Source organism: Bos javanicus, chromosome 20 (genome assembly GCF_032452875.1).
Source record: "Bos javanicus breed banteng chromosome 20, ARS-OSU_banteng_1.0, whole genome shotgun sequence".
Lineage (NCBI taxonomy): Eukaryota > Metazoa > Chordata > Mammalia > Artiodactyla > Bovidae > Bos > Bos javanicus.
In genome coordinates this window covers 2,927,047-2,950,056 of record NC_083887.1, presented here as the reverse complement: position 1 = coordinate 2,950,056, position 23,010 = coordinate 2,927,047, and the positions used below count along the sequence as shown (strand labels likewise).

The 23,010-nt window shown below is 37.7% G+C and overlaps 1 protein-coding gene across 1 annotated transcript in view; it reads right to left on the bottom strand.

Annotated features, from left to right (window-relative positions):
- Nucleotides 1-23,010, bottom strand: part of RANBP17 (RAN binding protein 17) — a 365,939-nt gene that overhangs the window by 108,754 nt on the left and 234,175 nt on the right. The window contains exons 15-16 of the mRNA XM_061393198.1: nucleotides 1,444-1,517; nucleotides 340-420 (exon numbers count right to left, since the gene is read on the bottom strand). Coding sequence (XP_061249182.1) covers nucleotides 340-420; nucleotides 1,444-1,517 — 155 coding nt within the window. The remainder of the gene's footprint in view (nucleotides 1-339; nucleotides 421-1,443; nucleotides 1,518-23,010) is intronic.

Below are 23,010 nucleotides of genomic sequence, written 5' to 3'. Positions count from 1 at the left end.
CCACCATCCTGACAGTTATGAAAAATCATGGATTAAAACATATGTGGTTGCCTACTTTTTTATGTATCCATTTATAAACCTGGGTGGATATAAACGTAACTTTTGCTAGTTAGAAATCTATATATCCATATAAATTCAATTGTGACTCTGAATAAAATGTTTCATATTATGTAGCTAATATAAATCTTTCAAAATTATGCATTTATAGATAAGGCTAAATGAAATGCTTTTTACTTAAGAAAACCACTTGAAAAATTATAAATAAGGAAAATACCTGGCCAACAGAATGCACTTGTTAGGTTTGTTTATATACATTATCAGATACAGTAAAAAGGATATCCAACAGAAAGGTCATTTAGGAACTGCAGCGTCCTTGAAATTACAGGCTCACATCTTCCCCAGTATTTAAGGTTTGTAACACTAAACATGAAAAAAAAGTTTTTAATTATAATTAAGGTATTTGCTTGTGTAGGGAGAACATGGAAATACACATCATTCATGTAAGCTGACCTACATCACAAATACCTCACGAAGTGGGTTTAAATACCAATGGAACATTTTCTCTTCTTTTTATTTCATGTTCAAAATTACACACAATCGATGCACAAGCAACATTATTCTCCAAATGGTCTATTATTCTATAAATTTCTTTTTGTAAATTAAACTTGCCTAAGTGTTTCACAAAAGAAACATTAAGTTTGTATCCAAAACAAACACAGTAGGGAGTGACAATAGGAGTTTCAAAGGAAGTCAAGTAGAGACTTACACTTACTGCCAAGAAATGAACCATCAAATTTGGGGTTCCAAAACTTACTTCTTAGGATCATGTTTGTTTATCTTGCTTTGTTCTCTGCAAATAAGGCAGTGCTACCTATCTTTTACACAGAGGAAGTAAGGTGTCAAGTGGAGGCACAGAACCTTAGGCTAAGTGTACAGCGCTATTTCTTGACCAGAAACTAGTTAATTCTACTAATATTACAAGGATAATTTAAGGACAGGTTCCAAGAACATGTCTCTGATAGCCATAGGTTTCTACTGGAATCAATGAATGCCCTGTTTGAAGGCAACCAAATCTCTCTCAATGATTCCAATTTGTAATAATCTCTTGAGTTGGTCTTTAAAACTGAGCACTTTGTTTTTAATTTAAAAAGGCTGCCCACTGAACTGAAGTTCAGCAAAGTGTGTAAACTTCTCAAAACTACGTTTTGATACTGTATACTGCAGTTGCATGGATACCTTGACAAATAACAATGCCTTTTGGATGGTGAATTTTAAACATGTAAAATTAAATTTCAGATAAGAACAATGCTACCATTCTAAAATTAAAGCATAATTTTAAAAGTCTGTTATTAAAAATTAATATATATGAAGATATTTAAGCACAGTAAGAAGATCAAATCAATACAACAAAAGAAAAATCAAAGAACCAAAGCAGGGACTCACATTTTCGTCATGAATGTTTCTAGAACATGGTTGTCATCTGTTATTCCTAAGACTTCTGACATACGGGCATATACCTGCATGAAAACATTTAATTGTCAAAAACTTTATCATTAATGTATATTTTCTACAGACTATTCAAACTGAATAAATGTAAAGATTTAATATGCTGTTGTATCCACAATGATGCAGGGAACAAGTGGGGAGAACAGAGTAAGAAGTTTTAAAAATTTTTTCTAACTCCTCTTTTTCTTCCAGGAAGCACTTCCCTTATTTGAAATACATATATACCCACAAAAACCCACATTCACCTACTAATTTTAGTCCCAGCATACCACATGATTTCTTTTTTTTCAAAGTGGTAACAAACTCATCTCATAGATGGGCTGGAAAGTAGAGTGCCTCAATAAAAGATTCCAACATTTAAAAAATTTCCATCTATTCCAGGTTTTGGCAAGCCGTCAAATAATTCAGGATTATGTTAGGCACTTATAAAAATAAGAATTAAAAAAATAAGAGGAAGTTAAAGAATTTATAGAAATTTTCCTCAAATCTCTCTCAACAAGTTCCCCCAAATATAGAGATAGGTCTTACTTTCCGTGCTGAGACTGAAATCCCAGACTCAGGGATTCTCTGCTGAATACACCGGGGCCTGAGAATCCACTAAGCTTTCCATTAGGGTGTGCTGGTTGCAGAGTTTGGGGTGTAACATTTCAGTCCCAACCCCAGCCACCTTGAGCTTATAAATACATATCCCATTACAAGTGGGAAAATGCCACTGGCAGCCAATGGAATATTCCCTAATAGCCTGGCAAAGCTGAGAGGTGGGTTGACACCTTCACACTCCCTGATGCTCTGGTGTGATTCCAGGTTATCTCTGCCAGACACCAGCTGTATGGGATTTCTCATCTCTGATTTGATCCCCTGTGATTCTGTTCTCTTACTTTCTCCTGATCTGCCTGTTTCCTATGGTATGGCAACTTAGCTTTCACTTATTCTGCCTTTTGTTTTTCGTATGTAAACACTACCTTGATATAATGCCATTGGTTGTGAAGGTGAGATGGAAATCACAGGATACCACACATCATCCAGAGTCGCATGGTAATAGAGGGGAGAAAAGTGGTCCAATTGCAGAGATCTCATGTTTGGCTTTTAAACATTATTTAAAGAGAAGTTTGTGTTCCAAGCTTTTGACTTAAGTTCTATGACCAGAAGCTCCTCAGGCCAGTAGAGTGAATCAGGGGGAGAAAAAGAGGGAGAGGGGGGAGTCAGAGGGGGCAGAAAGATGGAGAGGAGAAGCTGGGGGAGAGAGAAAGAAAGGAAGATGGAGTTTCAAACCCCTGTTAACTTCTGCTAACTTCTGAGCCTAAATTAAAAAGCATTTCAATAATACTATCTGTGACTTTGCTCATGAGAAAGGCCTTCATCTCTTGTACCATCAAAGCTATCACTGTTTTGAAAGATGTTTGATGGAAAGAGGGAGCTAGGGAGAAAGAACTTACAGAAGTTAGTTACCATCAAATCCTCAATCATCAGAAACCTTTCAGCACATAGAAGGCTCCAAGGAAGAATGGTTGTAAAAAGGGAAGTGTCCCTTATCTCAACGTGATCTAAAATCTCTCATGAATGGGAATAAATTGGGTCCCTTGGAAAATCTGATATCGATATGATTATGGCACACAGGGCCCTTCACAACTTGGCCCCAACCTACTTCATCTTCTATCATTTCCCTCAACTTAAAGTCACAATGAAAAACTTATGAAATGCTGAGGCTTGTCATGCAATTACAGAGCTCTATATGTTCACAAGCTGTTTATTTTTTCTGAATCATCCTTCTTCTTTGTCTTCCTCTGATTCTCACTCAGAAGTCATCTCTGAATCCTCCTTCCATTTCCAGGTTGCACTCTCCTTTATGTTCTTATAGTTTCTGGTCCATTTCTCTAGCATGGTGCTTTTCACACTGTAATTGCTTGGGTGTTCATATCTCCTGCTACTGCTAAGTCGCTTCAGTCGTGTCCAACTCTGTGCGACCCCATAGACGGCAGCCCACCAGGCTCCCCCGTCCCTAGGATTCTCCAGGCAAGAACACTGGAGTGGGTTGCCATTTCCTTCTCCAATGCATGAAGGTGAAAAGTGAAAGTGAAGTCGCTCAGTCATGTCCGACTCTAGCGACCCCATGGACTGCAGCCCGCCAGGCTCCTCCGTCCATGGGATTTTCCAGGCGAGAGCACTGGAGTGATGTGCCATCGCCTTCTCCAGTCCATATCTCCTACTACCCTCTATTTTTGTAAAATAAAATTTTACATTTTCAAGATTTTACAAATGCTATTTTTTATGGCAAAGATCAAATTAATTTGATTTTGCCCCATGCTACACTGAATAATAAAAATAACAAAAATGTGATTTTTAAACATTTAAACATATTAAAAATATTTTTAAATTGATAGTTCCTATAAGGAAGTTTTCTGTTGTGTCTCTGGCATTCAAGAAAGAAAGAATCTAAGCAGGCAGGTCTATTGTGCTCTGTTGTCAAAACAGCTTCTCAAAGCATCAGATATGACCCAATAAGATGCTAAAAAAACAGTCAACATTGACACATGGCAGTGCTTTAATCCACAATTATCCTTGTAACTTGCACCATTCCTTTTATCATCCATTAGCTTTGATTCCCATTATCCCATCTAGAACTGTGTCAACGCTTTTGTCCCTAGGGATTTCTCTCCACTACTAGGATCTGACAGTCAAGCTTGAGTACTAAACAGGATCATTACCTCTTAAATCCACTTATCTGATCTACTGAATAGTAAATTGAAAAGCTCATTAAGAGCAACAATCTGATTTGTTTTCACGTGTGACAGGGTCATTTAAAATCAATGTATGATTACTGCATTTCTGTTAAAAGACCATCTCACATTTTCCAAGGTACCTTATCATGAATTCAGAGAGCATGCAGATAATATGAAAATGTCTTTAAACATTTGAAATGCAGTTATACCATACATACACATAATTTGCGGGTGAGGACTAATTTGTCCAGTGAGCAAATATCTATAAAATTGTTTATCATAAAGCACAATTCAATGAAAGTTTTCTACTGAAAAAATTCTAACACAGTATTTAGGGGTTTTCAACATTTTCTAAAACTTCTATCACTTCACCCAAAATAATTTTTATAACAGCAAGAAGAAACTATATCACAATACATACTCATTATAAGGAAAAATATAGGAGTTGGCATAGGAATGAAAGAAAAGGGAAAAAAGCTCACTTTCAGTTCATAGAGTCCTAATCTTTTCTTTCATTATCAATTAAGATAATTTGATCCTAGTGAAAACTAAGCAAATATCTAAGAAACAAAAGACTAATGAGCCCATTTGTGTTGCTATCTCTCTCCGAAGGACACGGTGAAGCCGCATAAACCGTGGTGCCTTTGGCTGCATGTTTCGCAGAGTCAGAGGCGCACACACTGTCCTCTAGTTTTGCCGTCCATCGTGCCTGCCTTCCTCTCTTCTTTAAACATGCAGGTTTTCCTATTAGACTACAAACTCCCTGAGGACAGAGATGATACTCTTTCATCTTGCATCCCTATTACTCAATAACTGTTGAATGTATAACAAAAATGCACATTTTGGCTGATTCCATTTCATTCATAATTATTTTGACAAAAGGAAAAAACAAAAAAAAAGTGTCTTTTTATACAAAGAACTTTTTTTTGTGTAAAAATAACATATTCCAAATTCCACTCACTCAGGTGACCACTTGCAAAATTTCATTATTTTAAAAGATGTAGTTTTTAAAAATCATTATCATTTTTCAATTGAGGTATACTTGATTTACAGTGCTGTGTTAGTTTCAGGTATACAGCAATGTGATCCAGTTATACACACACACACACACATATATATATATATATATTCTTTTTCAGATTCTTTTATAGATAATTACAAGATATTGAACATGGTTCCCTATGCTATATAGAAGGTCCTTGTTGTTTACTATAGAAAGAAGTAATTTCAGTGCTTACATAATACTTCAGGAAGAAGCCCTCCTTGTAGATTCACTAAGAAGAGCTCTCTCCCCTCCTCTGGATGCTCAGAGCATCCACTGTTGCAGGCCGGTTAGCGGCACTTTTCACATAACAGAACATCATCCTGCTGTACTAATAATTTTCCATGTTAATATGTATTTCCTCCATTACTTCATGCTGCCTGAGGCCAGGGAAAATGTCTGTTTCTTTTTACAGCTCCAGAAGTACTTAGTACACTGTCTTGATAAACTTAGCAACACAGAAAGGCATAGGTTTTGGTCCCAAAGATAACTGGATTTGAGTTCTGCCACTAATTAGGTGTTAAAGTCTCTGAACCTTGGTTTCCTGTTTTTCTGAGAAAACAAGAATGATAAAAAGACCTACCTTATGGGCTTTGGGGAAGATTAAATGATGGTACCTAACAGAGCCTGGCATTGAGTACTATCCAACAAATGCGGCTTCCCTTCCCAACCCCTTTCAGGGACCCCTTCTAATGTAGATGTGCTCAATCGAGTCCGACTCTGTGCAACCCCATGGACTGTAGCCCACCAGGCTCCTCTGTCCATGGAATTTTCCAGGCAAGAATACTGGAGTGGGTGGCCATTTCCTTCTCCAAACCCTTTCTAGTATATGCTAGTACTGCCAGCTACTACCTTTCCAAGAGAAAAGCGATTACATAAAAAGTAGCAGAATGGTTAAGTGCTTACCTTGAAGACTTTCACACAGAAAAAAGGTGAAAACAAACAAAAAAACCCCGTAAAATGTGTATTAACTTTGAAATCTTTGTGTATGTTCAATCAATTAACACACTCTTGTCTTCATATCTATTTATCTGGCTGCTTCAGGTCTTGGTTGCAGCACAGGGCATCTCTGCTGCGGTACACGGGCTTAGTTGCTTCGCAGCATGTGTAATCTTAGTTCCCAGATCAGGGATTGAACCTGGGTCCTCTGCATTGCAAGGCAGATTATTAACCACTGGACCACCAGGGAAGTCCCAATTAACACAATCTAATCATGGTTAGAAATGGCATTTGTTAAGAGCATAAAGCTTCAAATTTTCATGATACAAAACCAAATTCTTTCTACTTCTAGATAGTCATTGTCTTAGAAGCTAGGAATATCACACATTTTAACCAGTCATCCATTTCTCTGGTTCTTGAAATACAGGAAGTCATTAGAAATGTAAGAAATTACCATTATTAAAGACATAAGAAGGTATGCTCCTAAGACACTGTCTTAATATGTTTTATTATCTCTATTCATTTTACTGTAGAGCTTCTTTTAAACTCCAGAAAAGAGCATTGGATACAAGTATAATGCTTCAGTGACCCAATACGTTAATTTCTAAACTAACCAAGTGACAAATATTGCCTGAGCATATGCAGGTACTTGAAATGATCTTAATCTGGTTTTTAAAAAAGAAGCCAGACAAGATAAGAAAACCAGACAAGGGAATACACACACAAACAGCAATAAGATTTTGAGCTATAAATTTAATAAAGAACAAAAGCATGCGCTGTGATAATTTTTTAAATTGCCTTTTTTTCCAATCCTAATCCTTGGTCTTGGGTATCTGCAGTGTTGTCTCTAACATTCTGGTTATAACTTTGAAGAAACTAATTATGTCAATCCTTAAATTTGAAGTAGATTACAGGACTGGGAAACCCAGAATATTAGTTCCTAAAGGTTGTATGGATATATAATGACAGTCACAGAAATTCAATAACAGCCCTCTATGAAATGTACTCAAAAGCACCACATGAAACAAATTAAACAGAACAATGAATCTCTCATTCTGCACAAATAAGAAAATAAGAGAAAACACTGGTTCTATAGGTTTTCATAAGAGTTGTTATAATGAATTAAGATTCTGGATAATGAATCTTCAGAAAATTACAATAAGTTAATACCCCTGGGCCTTCTATAAATGTTTAAGATGTTATAACTTCTCAAAGAGCTTTTATAAGCAGGCTCAGTGTAGAAAATTAGTAGTGCTGTGGAAATCAACAAAATATTTTGCCACCAGATGATATATTTCCTGAACCAATTCAGTATAAAAGAATTCACATCCAATAATACAAAATTGATACCATAAAATTTTAAAAACTCAACAGTTATAAATTTTAAAGTATTGTTTTAATCTACTGAAATGACTTATAAATCAAGATTTTTAACTGAATCTAATTTGGTAAAACAAAATCCGTCACTGGAGAGGATTCAATATAATAAAAACATTAACGTTCCTTAGAAAATAATTTTGGAACTGAGTATGAACTCACTTCTTATGAGTAAGAAACCAATTTCCACATTTTTTCTCAGGCTTCAAAGTGCCCTTGAGGCTAATGCAGTGCTCTCTATATGAGACCCATTAAACAGAAGGGGAAGGGAGGGAATAAAGGGAAAGGTATAAGAGGAAACTAATAGAGTATTTAATGACCTGGACCTAAGCAGTTTGGAACTAAAGATATTGAGCTCTCTTGTTAATGTCTGAAGCAGAATAAAACATAACCATCACAAGTAACTTGTGACCAAGAGAATTAATGGTACAAGAATCACTGCTGTATATTAAATACATACACTTAGTGATACTGAATAGAGCCACATTAATCTTGGCTAATTTTTCCATATCATTTAAGCAACAGCACAAAATACAGGACCAAAATTAAGTAAAGCAATCTTTTGCCAAAAGTTAATTTTAAAACCATACTTTATATTGGAAACCAAGCAGTAAAAGATTAGGAATCTGCTTGTCTCATTCAGTTTGAATACAGAATGACATCTGATAAACAAAAGCTGGTTATGGAAAAATAAAATAAATATGAATGTTAAGAATTTATTTCAGTTAGAATATCTGAACCTACCATCTGTGGTGGCCATCTTGCTAAGGGGACATGTACCTAACAAATCTCTTAAGAGGCGTTCCCAATCTGCTTGAATAAGCTATTGTATAAGAAAACTTGGAGCGATCACTTTGGCCTCACATTTCCTTCGCTCCACATCCTGTAGCACAAAGCATGAACCCAGCAGGCTGGGGTGCAGGGCTGCCTGCTGCCCTGTGATAATCCCCTCTCCCAGTAGGGGCCTCCACTGATGCATGGCTAAGAACATGCTTCCTCTTTTGCTTGCACCCCAGTGGGGTTTCCATTCCTAACTTGGGCCCAAATCCAGACAGCTAAGGAAGGGCTCCAGATGCTGCCAGAGAGCATTTTGGATTAGTTTCTAAACATTCATTTATTACAAGGAGGGGTTCAGGTACAGTGCGAAAGCCAGTTAATACTGGTAATTTTGGAGAGATTCTTTTCTTCCCACCCATGACCAGATCTAAGGTCTAACTACCACCTGTTCAGCAGAAGCTGGCTGTTTGCCTCATTTTCCTTCAGGGAGCCACTGACTAAGGATCTCCACCAGCATGAACCTAATGTCTCCCGACAGGCCTTCACTAGCCAAGAGGGAGCTGGGTCGAGAGCACCAGCTATTGGTCACAGGACACACAGTCCACAGAAAGGCTCCTGTGGTGCAACCAGCTGAAAGCCAACTAGAGAAGATGGGGAGTGTACATTTGTCCTGACACAGCTTTGCTCCTGCTGGCTGCCAACTCACTCCATATCTGGGGCCAAGCTTCTGTTAAACTAGTCTTCTGTGGCTAAAGCCATGGTAAAGTCTAGGGTAAATATATTATCTTTCCAAGTTCATACAATAAGAGGCTAACTATGCCTATGGCACAAGGCTATGAGAAGAAAGCTTGATTAATTTTGGTAGAAGGTTCTGAGATCATAGTTTAAAGGGAGCATTTCAGGTATTTGATTTATAATTCTTGGCAATAGCAAATTTATAAGATGACATGATTACATTTTGGAGCAAAGAACTGATGCTAGATAAAGTCTGTTAGAGGGTGGGGAATTGGGAAGTAAATGATTTTGTTTAGTCCTTTATACCTTTCAAAGGTGGTGTTCAGAAACATATTCTGGCACGGCAGATACATATGCTCTAATTACCATTCAATTAAGAGATACTATTCAGTGTAAACTAGTACAACTTTCTCCTTTCAGGTATGAATAGAAAGTGTGTCTTAGTTGCTTAGTCGTGTCCGATTCTTTGTGACCCCATGGACTGTAGCTGACCAGGCTCCTCTGTCCATGGATAACTGGTTAGAATTGGCCACTTGAGAAGTGTTATAATCAAGAAACCTAGGCTGCTTTCACACTATACAATCACCCCAAACAGAGGTATCACAGTTAATACTGCTTATTACCTGACTATTGAACATTTGGTTATAAAACATGCACACTGTAGGATTACACAGTGCAAAAAAAAAAAAAAAGGAATCAAGAAAATGTTCCCTTACACTTGTCACTGTGAAGGTGCCTATTTTAATAGTAAGAATCTAGGGCTGTGGTGAGATAAGCATAAAGACTGGTGATCCACCACAATAACCAGCAGCTCAACTCACCTTAACTACTTTCCAAGCCTTCTCTGGAACTCTGGACACATCACTCCTCAGGCGTACAACCTAAAAAGCACAGAGTTTAGGGACCTGCCACCTGATTTCAGGGATAAGGGAAGAGCAGAAGGCCTTCCCAACTTTAGATACAAGGAGAATGTGGCTCAGGATCTTTGTGGCTGTCACTTAAAATATTCATGGGACTTTGATTTTATTCTGGAGGCTATGAGCAGAGGCATAGAGCTGTTCAAAGCCTGGATGTGGTTATATGGATTACAATGGATTTGCTTCTATGAAATAATTCAAGAAACCAATTATTAAAGCATAGCCCTAAAGAAGAACAAATTATAAATAATAACTGACAGAACTATTTTTAAGGATCTCTTAGTACTGTTGTTTCCCACAAGGCACTCTCATTATGCAAGTGTGGCAATGGGGCTAATGATGTAAGTAGGCCAAGTCACCTTCTGATGGGTAAAAGTACATGTTTAATAAATGAAACTCATTTCAGTAGTCATTTAAATCATACTGAGTTTTCTACCACTAATCCAACTCTTGCACACACACACACTGCTTCCATATTGCCTCTCTGAAACATGTCCCATTTCCTACATTCAGAACAACTTCTGTACTTTCCTCCCACTCAGCTCTCTATCCCTCAGGAAGGACAACTGACACAAAGAGTAAAGGAGTAACAGCTCAAAGAATAAAAAAGGCTACCAATGACTGTACTTTTTATTATTCTTCAAATCAGCCATTTTCATCTTTTTATTACATTCTCAAACTTTACTCAGAAACATTGATCCTATTGTCATTTGTATCTTTTACTTTCTGTCTCTCTCACTAGCCTAGTTAGTGAAAACTTTAGCTTACCCTAAATGCAACGGATCAGAGTTCACCTTCTGATGGACTTCTGATGTCTTCAAACACTAATATCGGGGTTTCCCTGAAGAGGCAGTATCTGCAGCAACAGGCTAACTACTGCTTTCATCCTAGCCTTCCTACTGAATACTTTTATGTTGAAAATTAGCTACAGTGTATGCAGAAGTCTAACTGGTGAACCAAGAACCAACCAACCAAGCAGCTGCCCAGGAAGAATATTATTCTCTCAGTAAGAAGACAGAAATGAACATGCTAACCCAGTACATATTTTAGGTAACTTCAACCAGGAGGAAACACAGAATGCACATGTAGTGCAATGCATGTGGGATTCTGCATGAGACTGCTCCTTGCGAGTCTAGCACAGTGCCTGGCAGGTAAAAGGCATTCAATAAATATTTTGATTTAATGAATCAAGTCTATGATTCTAGTAAAATTAGTTAGTCTCTAAGAGTCTGTTTCTTTATCTATAAACGGAAAGAATATCACAATGAAAATATCACAAATTAGAAAGCAGTCCAATAAAGTGGTTAAAGAGCGATTCTGAAGGCCAAGACTAGTTGGAGTCTACCAATTACTGAATGATTTTGAACAAGTTGCTTACCCTCTACACCTCAGTTTTCTCAAATATAAAAAAAGGATGATACAGTAGGACCTAATTTACAGAATTTTTGAGAGAGTTTAAGTACTTAACTTATGTAAAGCACTTACAACAGTGTGGGCACATGGTAAAATTTCCATAAAGAAGTGGCCATTATTACTATTGTCACCAAATGCTATATCATATATAGCACTGGCAGTGCATTGGCAGGAGCACTTAGAAAATTTTTAGCACACAGTACACACCAAATAAACATTAGCTACTAGCCATCAGACTAGGTGGTCAGTAAACGGCCGCTACTATTAAATAAGATACAGTCAGACATTAGTTTAACATTAAGGTTATGAGCCATACACCAAGATGACAGTCCCTTTTATTTGTGCTTTATCTAGACTAGCTGCTGGAAAATAGATATTTGTTCTAAACTAGTACATGAGCAGCTTTAGTAGTGTATAAAGAAGAGGGATTACAGGGAAGAGAGTCCCAGTGAAAGACAGCCTAACTCCTACTCTTGTGTCTTCTCCCTATAACGTCTACTTTACAGAGAAGGAAAAGGAAATGTGACGAGAAAGGAGACAGGAGGAAAACAGAATGCTCTGTGGCAGCAGGTGATGTTCTGTCCCAAGGGTTCATCTGTGCAACTTAGGCTCCTAATTTCAAAGCCCATATCTTCCTTTTTTGAATCATTACAAGTTCCTGTTTGCTGTCTCCAGGGTAAGTTCCCATCTAAAGGGCTAAGTGATGATTTACATCCCTGTGCCCAATAAATTATCAAAGTCTTCCCAATTCAGGTAAACAAATTCATCCAATTCTCTGAGTTTTCTTTGTTAAATTAAATGTACACAGACAAGGGGTTCCAGAACATCATCATTAGTTTTAAATTAGCAAAAAAGTTTTTGTGTGATAGGCCCAGTAAGAACAGAAAGGGTCTGCCATTCATATATGAATATAATATTGACCTCTCACACTAGACTATGGATTGAATTGCTGATGGACGGCTAGCCAGAACTAGAGGTACAATCTGTGGTTGTCGAGATGAGATTTTTCCTTGGGAAGTAAAACAGCAAATATGGGGATGAAATTTCTGATAATGGTCTCATCAATCATTACACTTAAATCTGATCATGCCTAGTGCATGCATGCTAAGTCACTTCAGTCGTGTCCGACTCTTTGCGACCCTATGGACTGTAGCCCACCAGGCTCCTCTGTCCATGGGATTCTCCAGACAAGAATACTGGAGTGGGTTGCCATGCCCTCCTCCAGGGGATCTTCCCAATCCAGGGATGGAACCTGCATCTCTTACATCTCCCGCACTGGCAGGCGAGCTCTTTACCACTAGCGCCTCCTCACGCCTAAAGGCAATGGGATGCACTGGAGAGCAAACTTGAGTCTAGAGTATAATGATTTGCTTGAAAACTCAGGATCTGACACAGAACAAGTTTTTAACCTTTCTGAAACCTTTTTTAAATTCTGTAAAATGAAGATAATCCTACCTATTAAAGGGAATTTTGCTGAGAAGACTAAAGGAGAAAATGTAACAAATAATGCCACATAGTGGAGTTAAGCAGAAAGCAGAAAACCCAATAAAGGTTAGATTAAGGTTGGAGATAAACAAAGAAAACTCAGATAAACTCAAATGCTATTTCCTAGGTATTTCTCAGTCTACTTTACCTGAAAATACAGGTATTATCAGGGTAATGTTTTAATACCCAGTGTCATGATCTTTAGGAACCTCAGCAATGTAAAGGTTGGAGGGTATTGTGTAAGGATGCAGCTGTATCTGCTGGAGACCGTGGTATTAGAGTGTTTTGTCTGTGTCTCAGAAATGCAAATAACCAGGAAAAAATAGATGGCTGGGAATTGGGACCGTCAGGCATGAAAACATTTCTAACGAATCATGGAAGTGGGCTAAGTGGTAGCTTGGAAGGAAGTGGTCGTGTGGGGACAGGAGACGACAACAAGTAGTTGAAGGCTTAAAAAAAAGGATTCAAACAAAAACTGAGAACTGTAATTTCTCAGTAAAGACACCAGGGCACTAAGGTATTTTTGTACATTTCAGCACTGTCTATCCTTTTGCAATTCTTATCAAAAGGTGTGGGAGATTGTCCATAGAAATGTATTTCCAATTTTGTAAAGGGAGTCAGTTAAAAAAATGTAATTCACATTGGAGAAAGTTGTTCAAAACCAACTTTGCTTAAACAAATCTATTCAGCAAAGCAAGGGATACTGGCACTTGGGAGATACAGAGGCCTAAGGGAAAACAAAATCCCAATAAGTAGCCAAATGTGCTTCTGTTATTTCAAGATTCCTTCAACAGAAACATTATGGGAAGATAAAAATTAGGAAAACACTGAACTGAACTAATTCAAAATGTTAAAAAAATATTTTCCATTTACGTTTTATAACCAAGTGCTTTTCCCACATTTGTCCCAAGGCAGCAGATGAAGCGCTATATTCACCATTTCTAATACTAGCAATTGGAACATGCTCTTTGGCAAGGCAGAAATAAGATAATTGTTCAACATAGGCTGGCTTTTCAGAAATACTGGAAGCATTGCCTGTAATTATAGACATCTGTCACTGCTAGCCACTCAGTACTAACCCTGACATCAATATACAACCATAGCACTAAACTGCCTGCAGGCATAGCAATGCAGACCAGATACGCTAGGCAGGCAATCATCTGCTTCATCCAAACGATCTGTCAAAGGTTCCCGACCACAAATAGCTCTTACATTTTGTATCCTTAGGATAATATGTTGATTTATTTTAGATTCTCTAATATTTACAGCCTAGGCCATCTACTAAAATAAAGAAACAAAACTTATGGCTAATGGAGGCAGTTACTGTTCACAGTCATCATAAAAGGTCATAGCTCAACCCTCAAATGTTAAAAATTGATGGCAGCTTTAACCACGTGCTATCATACAGATGTTTCCTTTTGTAGAGGCAATTATTTTCAATAGCAATTCAAAATGGTAACTACAATCTTTCATCAGCAAGTATGTTGCCACATTGATCTAATAGAAATGCTCATATTTTAAAACCTTTTTTGAGAAGTAAAGTAAGTTTTAGTGATGAGTACTGAAGAATCCAGACTGTCAGTTTGGGTTTAGCTGTACACATAATATCATCGTATCTGAAAACACTTGTTTCTACATACACAAATGATGTAATGTCTAAAAACTAGGAAATGATATTGAAGGATAAAATACTTGGTTAATGAATGAGTCAACTGACATATAATTTTGCTGAGAGTAAAGCTTATTGAAACATACATGCACACCTACATTCATATTTTTAAAAGCCCAAAGACACACTGTAGCTTTAAAAGTCACTCTCTTTTTTTAAGCAGCCAGAGACACAAGCTGAAAATTATTAGACATTTAGACTAATTAGGAATAAACACTCACAATTATCATAATGTATTACTAAAAACTCAGATATTTCTTGGTTTGATCACAACAGCCTATGCTGAAGAAAAACTATTAATTACTGACAGACAGTGAGCTTACAAGTGAGCTGCATCTTAAAAACCTCTTTTAAAATACAATTGCTAAATGCCTTACAGTGCTGTAATGTGAGACAGGTTCAAATCTTATTACTTCACTGAAATTAAAACCTAAGTTTTAATACTGTTCAAGTCGAACAATGATTCCACACTTTATTGCTTTTGAAATCCCTTGATGATCATAGGAAAAAATGCCCCCGAGAAAAAAAGACTGTTTTCGATAAACAGAAAATACAGTTTGCACTCTTAGCCTCTTTGTCATCACAAAAAAAGGATTTAATGCCAATTCTTTAAAAAAAGACTTTTTTTCCCCACAAAATGTGCACCTTGTGTGCCATTTGTAAAATCAGTTCACTTTCTTTTATTTATTACTGCAGCGCGGCAAGGCAATAAAGAAGCTACCGATAGCTAATAAATTACGTGCCTTTTAAAACAATTCTCTTGCTACAAAAACATGTAACTACAAAGGTGTACATTTACATGGTACATCACATGGAATGTCTATATTTGTGTCCTATTAACCATTTTGGCAAATCGTGGACTTTTACCAAATAGCTGATAGGAAAAAACAGTGACTCACAAATGTTGACTTGATATAAAATAAAAGCCTACCCAGTAAACTACTCTTTTGCTATTTATACTTTCTAAAAATTCTCCAAAATTTATTTTAAAATGTTTAGATACACTATTTTATGCATCAAAAAGGTATTCAAAGATGTTCTAATTAAAGTTAACTTAAATCTTACTGAATATGAATAGAGAGACCTATTTAAAGTACCCTCCCCTCCCCTCCAATCTATGTACCCAGTGATCATGCAGTTTTAAAAATCATAGCTCCTATGAGTTACTTAGGACAAGTTATAAAAAGCAAGATCAAGATCACTGGATATAAGGCAAAAATGCCCCCAATCTCTTTGTTCCTTAATATATTTTCTTAAAAAAAGATACAGAAACTTGGTTATTTAAGAAATATTCACATCAAATATGTCTTGCTAAGTAATAATTTTTAAGAGAATATTATCTTCGTATACCTACAAGAACTGCATAAAAACCCTACTTTATGAAAGTAAAGCTGTTTTCTGGTTGGTACAAATGAATTTTGAACTATCTGTACTCTAATTTCAGGATTAAATTGTTAAATTAATCAGGGTATTAGCTTAATGCTTTCACCCTCTAAATCTCATGATGAGCATGTATTTATGAGATAGTGTATTGTCTTTTATTATTAATTTCCTCCATTTCCTGTAATAGCTATCATAGCTGTGGCTTTTTTTTCTGGTTTGTTTCATACCTACAAAATTTCAACTTTGTTCAATTATGTATGATGAACAGTTTCAGTTTTCAAAGCACAAACAACTTTGATCCATTTCATATATACTTCAAGATGATGCTCTACTATACAAATGAAGTAAAATTCTATATTTTCTAGCACTCATTTCTCCATTCAAATCTACTTTTTCTCCCTTTCTTTTGAAATTTGATAATGATGATTAACAATTAGGAATCCATGGAAGATACCTTTTCTGAAAGGTTCAATGAGATAATTTTATCTCATTTCATAGGCATTTTAGAGGGGAATCATTATCACCATAAATAACAGTATTCTCTAAACCATATTATCTTTACAGGGAGAGAACCTAGGTATAACACAGGTATGGACAGAAATGGTATGGACCTAACAGAAGCAGAAGATATTAAGAAGAGGTGGCAAGAATCCACAGAAGAACTATATAAAATAGATCTTCACTACCCAAATAATCATGATGGTGCGATCACTCACTTAGAGCCAGACATACTGGAATGTGAAGTCAAGTGGGGCTTAGGAAGCAAAACTACGAATAAAGCTAGTGGAGGTGATGGAATTCCAGTTGAGCTATCTCAAATCCTAAAAGATGATGCTGTGAACGTGCTGCACTCAATATGCCAGCAAATTTGGAAAACTCAGCAGTGGCCACAGGACTGGAAAAGGTGAGTTTTCATTCCAATCCCAAAGAAAGGCAATGCCAAACAATAAACTACTGCACAACTGCATTCATCTCACACTCTAGTAGAGTAATGCTCAAAATTCTCCAAGCCAGGCTTCAACAATACATGAACCATGAACTTCCAGATGTTCAAGCTGGATTTAGAAAAGGCAGAGGACCAGAGATCAAATTGCCAACATCTGTTGGAACACCCAAAAAGCAAGAGAGTTCTAGAAAAACACCTACTTCTGTTTTACTAACTACGCCAAAGCCTTTGACTGTGTGGATCACAACAAACTATGGAAAATTCTTAAAGAGATGGGAATACCAGACCGTTTTACCTGCCTCCTGAGAAATCTGTATGCAGGTCAAGAAGCAACAGTTAGAACTGGACTTGGAACAATAGACTGGTTCCAAATCGGACAAAGGCTGTATATTGTCACCCTGCTTATTTAACTTCTATGCAGAGTACATCGTGAAAAATGCTGGGCTGGAAGAAGCACAAGCTGGAATCAAGATTGTCGGGAGAAATATCAATAACCTCAGATATGCAGATGACACCACACTTATGGCAGAAAGTGAAGAACTAAAGAGCCTCTTGATCAAAGTGAAAGAGGAAAATGAAAAAGTTGGCTTAAAGCTCAACATTCAGAAAACTAAGATCATGGCATCTGGTCCCATTACTTCATGGCAAATAAATGGGGAAACAGTGGAAACAGTGGCAGACTTCATTTTTGGGGGCTCCAAAATCACTGCAGATGGTGACTTCAGCCATGAAATAAAAAGATGCTTGCTTCTTGGAAGAAAAGTTATGACCAGCCTAGACAGCATATTAAAAAGCAGAGATATTACTTTGCCAACAAAGGTCTGTCTAGTCAAAGCTATGGTTTTTCCACTAGCCATATGTGGATGTGAGAGTTGGACTATAAAGAAAGCTGAGCATTGAAGAACTGATGCTTTTGAACTGTGGTGTTGGAGAAGACTCTTGAGAGTCCCTTGGACAGCAAGGAGATCCAACCAGTCCATCCTATACGAAATCAGTCCTGAATATTCATTGGAAGGACTGATGCTGAAGCTGAAACTCCAATATTTTGGCTACCTGATGCGAAGAACTGATCGTTGGAAAAGACCCTGACGTTGGGAAAGATTGAAGGCGGGAGGAGAAAGGGCCGACAGATGATGAGATGGTTGGAAGGCATCACCAACTCAATGGACATGAGTCTGATTAAACTCCGGGAGGTGGTGATGGACAGGGAGGCCTGGCGTGTTGCTGTCCATGGAGTCGCAAAGAGTTGGACGTGACTGAGTGACTGAACTGGACTGAACTGAACCTAGGTATATTTCCTAATTTACCTTTTGCTTCTTTTTAGTAGTAGTATTCACATTTACTGAAATCATGAGCTTTCTCCACACTGTAGCTGACTTAAAATGATAAAATCCTTAATTAGCAACCAAGAAAAATAGCTGACAAAATTGAACTTTATTTCTCTATGGCCCTATTCTCTCCCTCCTATATCTCACTGACAATATTTTATTTTTAATCTTTAGTTACTTGAATTGCTTCCGTTAGATCACTAAAATTGTGCATTCAAAGAAGGTAGCACAGGTGTATCATGAATTCCATTTCTTTTAGATGGAGTTTAGAAGACTGCTCAAGATTACACAGTCAAATGGTTTACCAATCACAGTTTTCACTATTTGACAACACTGCTTCCTAGCCACTAGGAAAAAAAATATGTATTAACAGACATTTATTATAGAATATCCAAATTAAGCTTTCTCTCAGGTGCTATTTTATTCAATGCATGGAAAATAACCTTGCCTTATATCTGGCACCTATCTGACAAGAGTAGGAGTGGTCAGTGTTTAATGGCGCCAATTGAGAGGGGTAGAGGAATTCATTTGTTTTACTAGCTACCATCTTATAAAGGATGGAACATTCATAGTGTCACCAATTTGTTAAACAAACTGCAGTGTACTGATACTTAGATTTCTTGGTTTTGTTATGCAGTCTTGAACAGGAAAGTGGAAAATACAAAGTTGGACACTTCTGGCCTCTTTTTGTACCAGGATTTTGAAGCTGAAACTCCAATACTTTGGCCACCTGATGTGACGAGCTGGCTCATTTGAAAAGACCCTGAGGCTGGGAAAGATTTGAGGGCAGGAAGAGAAGGGGATGATAGAGGATGAGATGGTTTAATGGCATCACCGCCTCAATGGACATGAGTTTGGGTGGACTCCGGGAGTTGGTGATAGACAGGGAGGCCTGGCGTGCTGCGGTTCATGGGGTCACAAAGAGTTAGATACGACTGAGCGACTGAACTGAATTGAACTGATGCAACTCCTAGTTCTAGTTTACTGACCTGCTTATGTAATACACAGTACTGAATGACACTGAAGTAAATCCCAAGTACCCCAAGCCCCACCCTCAAGAATCCTTCCTGGACTTGCCCAAGATTACACCAGGTGTCTTCCTATATGTTCCCACTGTTGTTCTGCATACCAAACATGGCTTTATCATATCAAATGACGATGCATGTCTGCCTTCTCTGTGCTATCTACCTGACTATGATGGCAGGACTATCTTTCTTTTAGTCAATATTATGTCCCATTGTTTAGCACACAGTGGGCAGCTACATGTGTTTCTAATGTCTACATGTTTTTTCCCAATACCACCAAGCAATTCTCAGCTCAGATCAGTTCAGTTGCTCAGTGTGTCCAACTCTTGATGACCCCGTGGACTGCAGCATGACAGGACTTCCCTGTCCATCACCAACTCCCGGAGTTTACTCAAACTCATGTCCATCAAGTTGATGATGCCAGCCAACCATCTTATCCTCTGTCGGCCCCTTCTCCTCCTGCCTTCCATCTTTCCCAGCATCAGGGTCTTTTTCAAGTTCTTCGCATCAAGTGGACAAAGTACTGGAGCTTCAGCTTCAGCATCAGTCCTTCCAATGACTATTCAGGACTGATCTCATTTAGGATGGACTGGTTGGATCTCCTTGTAGTCCAAGGGACTTTCAAGAGTCTTCTCCAACAGTTCAAAAGCATCAACTCTTCGGGGCTCAGCTTTCTTTATGGTCCAGCTCTCACATCCATACATGACTACTGGAAAAACTATAGCTTTGACTATATGGCCCTTTGTCGGCAAAGTAATGGCTCTGTTATCTTCTCAGGGGACACTAATTGGATGTCTCACATCCAATTAAGGGCCTAGTCACTAAAGCCTGCCCCTAATTTCAAACACCAATTGAAAGACCCCCTCAAAAAGCAAGTCAATTCAGGCTGTCACCTGTGCTTCTGACCAACCAGCTATAGATGGAAGGTTCCAGTGGCCTTTCTCTTTGGGTTTAATTTGCTAGAGTGGCTCACAGAACTCAGAGAAACATTTTACTTTCTAGATTACTGGTATAGTTTAAAGGAAGTAACTCAGGAAAATCCAGGTGGAAAGTGATGCTTAGAGCAAGGTATGTGGGTAGGGGTGCATATCCTTTTCTAATTCAGTCTTTAAAAAGTGACCATTAGCTAGTTACAATGCACTCTCTCTTTAGAAAACCCTGCTCTAATGAACAATTCTACCTGAAAAATATGACTAGAATCAGAATAGAATTTCTCTGTTTTTTTCACCATGAAATCGGATCATCTCACTCTACCTAGCCCGTATTCAATCAATAGTGACAGATAGACGACACATATAGCTAGGATAGTGATTCTGTCCTAAAGAATCTCTAATTGTGTTAAGAAAATAAGTGGACAGAGCAGAACAACACTTAGGATCAAGACTAGGAATTAAGGTTAGCCATTTAGCGAATTTAGACAGATTTAAAGGTCAAATCTTGTGCAAGTCACTTCCTACCACTCACTGTGTTCTTAGCCAAGTTACTTTATGGCAGAACAGGTTAAGAACACTTTTATCATAAGAGTATTTTGAGGCCTATAAGATATAATGTATTGTAAATGCATATTATCACAGTGCATGGCATAAAATAAACAATGAATGAGTGTTAGAATTGCCATTATCCTTATTATTTAACTAGGTTTTAATGAATATGATCCAGGTATTAAGAACTGTAAGAGTGCAAACTGGAATAGAATACTGAAGGATGGAGATTGCTGCAGGGGTAGGGGAGGAGGGGGAACCAGCAAAGGAAAAAGAGAACAATGTAACCTAAGACAAAGATGGAGAGAGATCTCTTGATAGAGGGGGTCTGTAGAGACTAAAGTTGGCTAGTAGGTGGAGCTAGAGCCTGGGGGACCTGAGGAGCTGAGGACTGTGGCTGGATGAAGGCAACAGAGAGGTCTCTGAATGGGCAGGGCCCTATGAAGAAAGGGGTATTGAAGATCCGCCTGACTGCAGTCTGTGTGATGGACCGCAGCCAGGGAAGTAAAGCTTTTACTCTTCTTTAACTTTTCTGTTGTGTTGTTGTGTTCCCTCTTCTTGATATTTTTACCTTCATGGGCACAGTATTCTTGGGTTTCTCAGTTTTTCAATTCTTTATTTTCAGTCAGAAATTTTTATTTCCAACATCTTTGAGCTGAGAATATCCTTCATCCTTATACACCTAGTTCCTTGGGGGAGGTCCATATGCTCATAAGATTTCAATTAAACATGTATCCCTCAAAACTAAATCCATAGTTCCAAAAGTATAGCTATATTACTAAAAAATGTAGCCAGGGTTGGGAATTGAAAAGAAATGCCAAGACGGCAAAATTGTGACAGTTTAGGCTCCATTTCCTTGAACAAGATGAAAGTCTGAGGTAGGCCAGAAAGGAGATTACTGCCTTTGTTAATTATATAAGAACACAACATGTCAGCTGAAAGCTCATTTTGTTCCCTACTGATTATGACTCCAATGACCTACCCTCCAATCTTGACCATTAACCTCAAATGGTTAGAGATGTAGCTCAGATATTTCTATCTTTCCTTAAGTACTTGAGAATCTTTCATTCATGGACTTATCAATTTATTTGTATTCTCATTTTGTGGCACTTCTTAGAAAAATAAGACCCATAAGTTTCATTATCCACCAAAGAAAGCAGAATTTGTTCTTATTTTCCCTGAACTTAATGTAAGGCTAAAGGTACTCCTGAATTTAAATATTCAAGACATTTTCAAGCTCTACCAATATCCTGATTTAAAAACCCCAAAATATGATCTTTTCTCTTAAGTGTTTAACTTTCTTGGATGAAGAGGCCAAATATCCATACTGATGATTTCTACTGTGTAGATCTGAGCTGTGGTCTAAAAAAATTGAAACATAAACAGAGATTATATCTATTAACTGTGCTTTTAAATCATTTGAACTATTGCATCTTTGGGGTCTGTTATACACAGACCACATTTTTGGGTAGTGACAAAGGTCGAAAAACATGTAAAGACATAGCCATTCAGTTCTGACCGCCTTCTTGAAAGGCTACTAGACGACGTAGTGTTGACAGGCAGAAAGCTCAAGGAAAAAACAAGTGAGCTATTGTAAATTTTTAGAAACAGGCTATGCTTGTTTCTTTTCTTTCTAAGTAAAAATATTTTTCATTTCAATCCCAAAGAAAGGCAACGCCAAAGAATGCTCAAACTACTGCACAATTGCACTCATCTCACACGCTAGTCAAGTAATGCTCAAAATTCACCAAGCCAGGCCTCAGCAACACGTGAACCGTGAACTTCCAGATGTTCAAGCTGGTTTTAGAAAAGGCAGAGGAACCAGAGATCAAATTGCCAACATCGACAAGATCATCGAAAAAGCAAGAGAGTTCCAGAAAAACATCTATTTCTGCTTTGTTGACTATGCCAAAGCCTTTGACTGTGTGGATATCAACAAACTGTGGAAAATTCTTCAAGAGATGGGAATACCAGACCACCTGACCTGCCTCTTGAGAAATCTGTATGCAGGTCAAGAAGCAACAGTTAGAACTGGACATGGAACAACAGACTGGTTCCAAATAGGAAAAGGAGTACGTCAAGGCTGTATGTTGTCACCTTGCTTATTTAACTTATATGCAGAGTACATCATGAGAAACGCTGGGCTGGAAGAAGCACAAGCTGGAATCAAGATTGTCGGGAGAAATATCAATAACCTCCGATATGCAGATGGCACCACCCTTATGGCAGAAGAGGAACTAAAGAGCCTCTTGATGAAAGTGAAATAC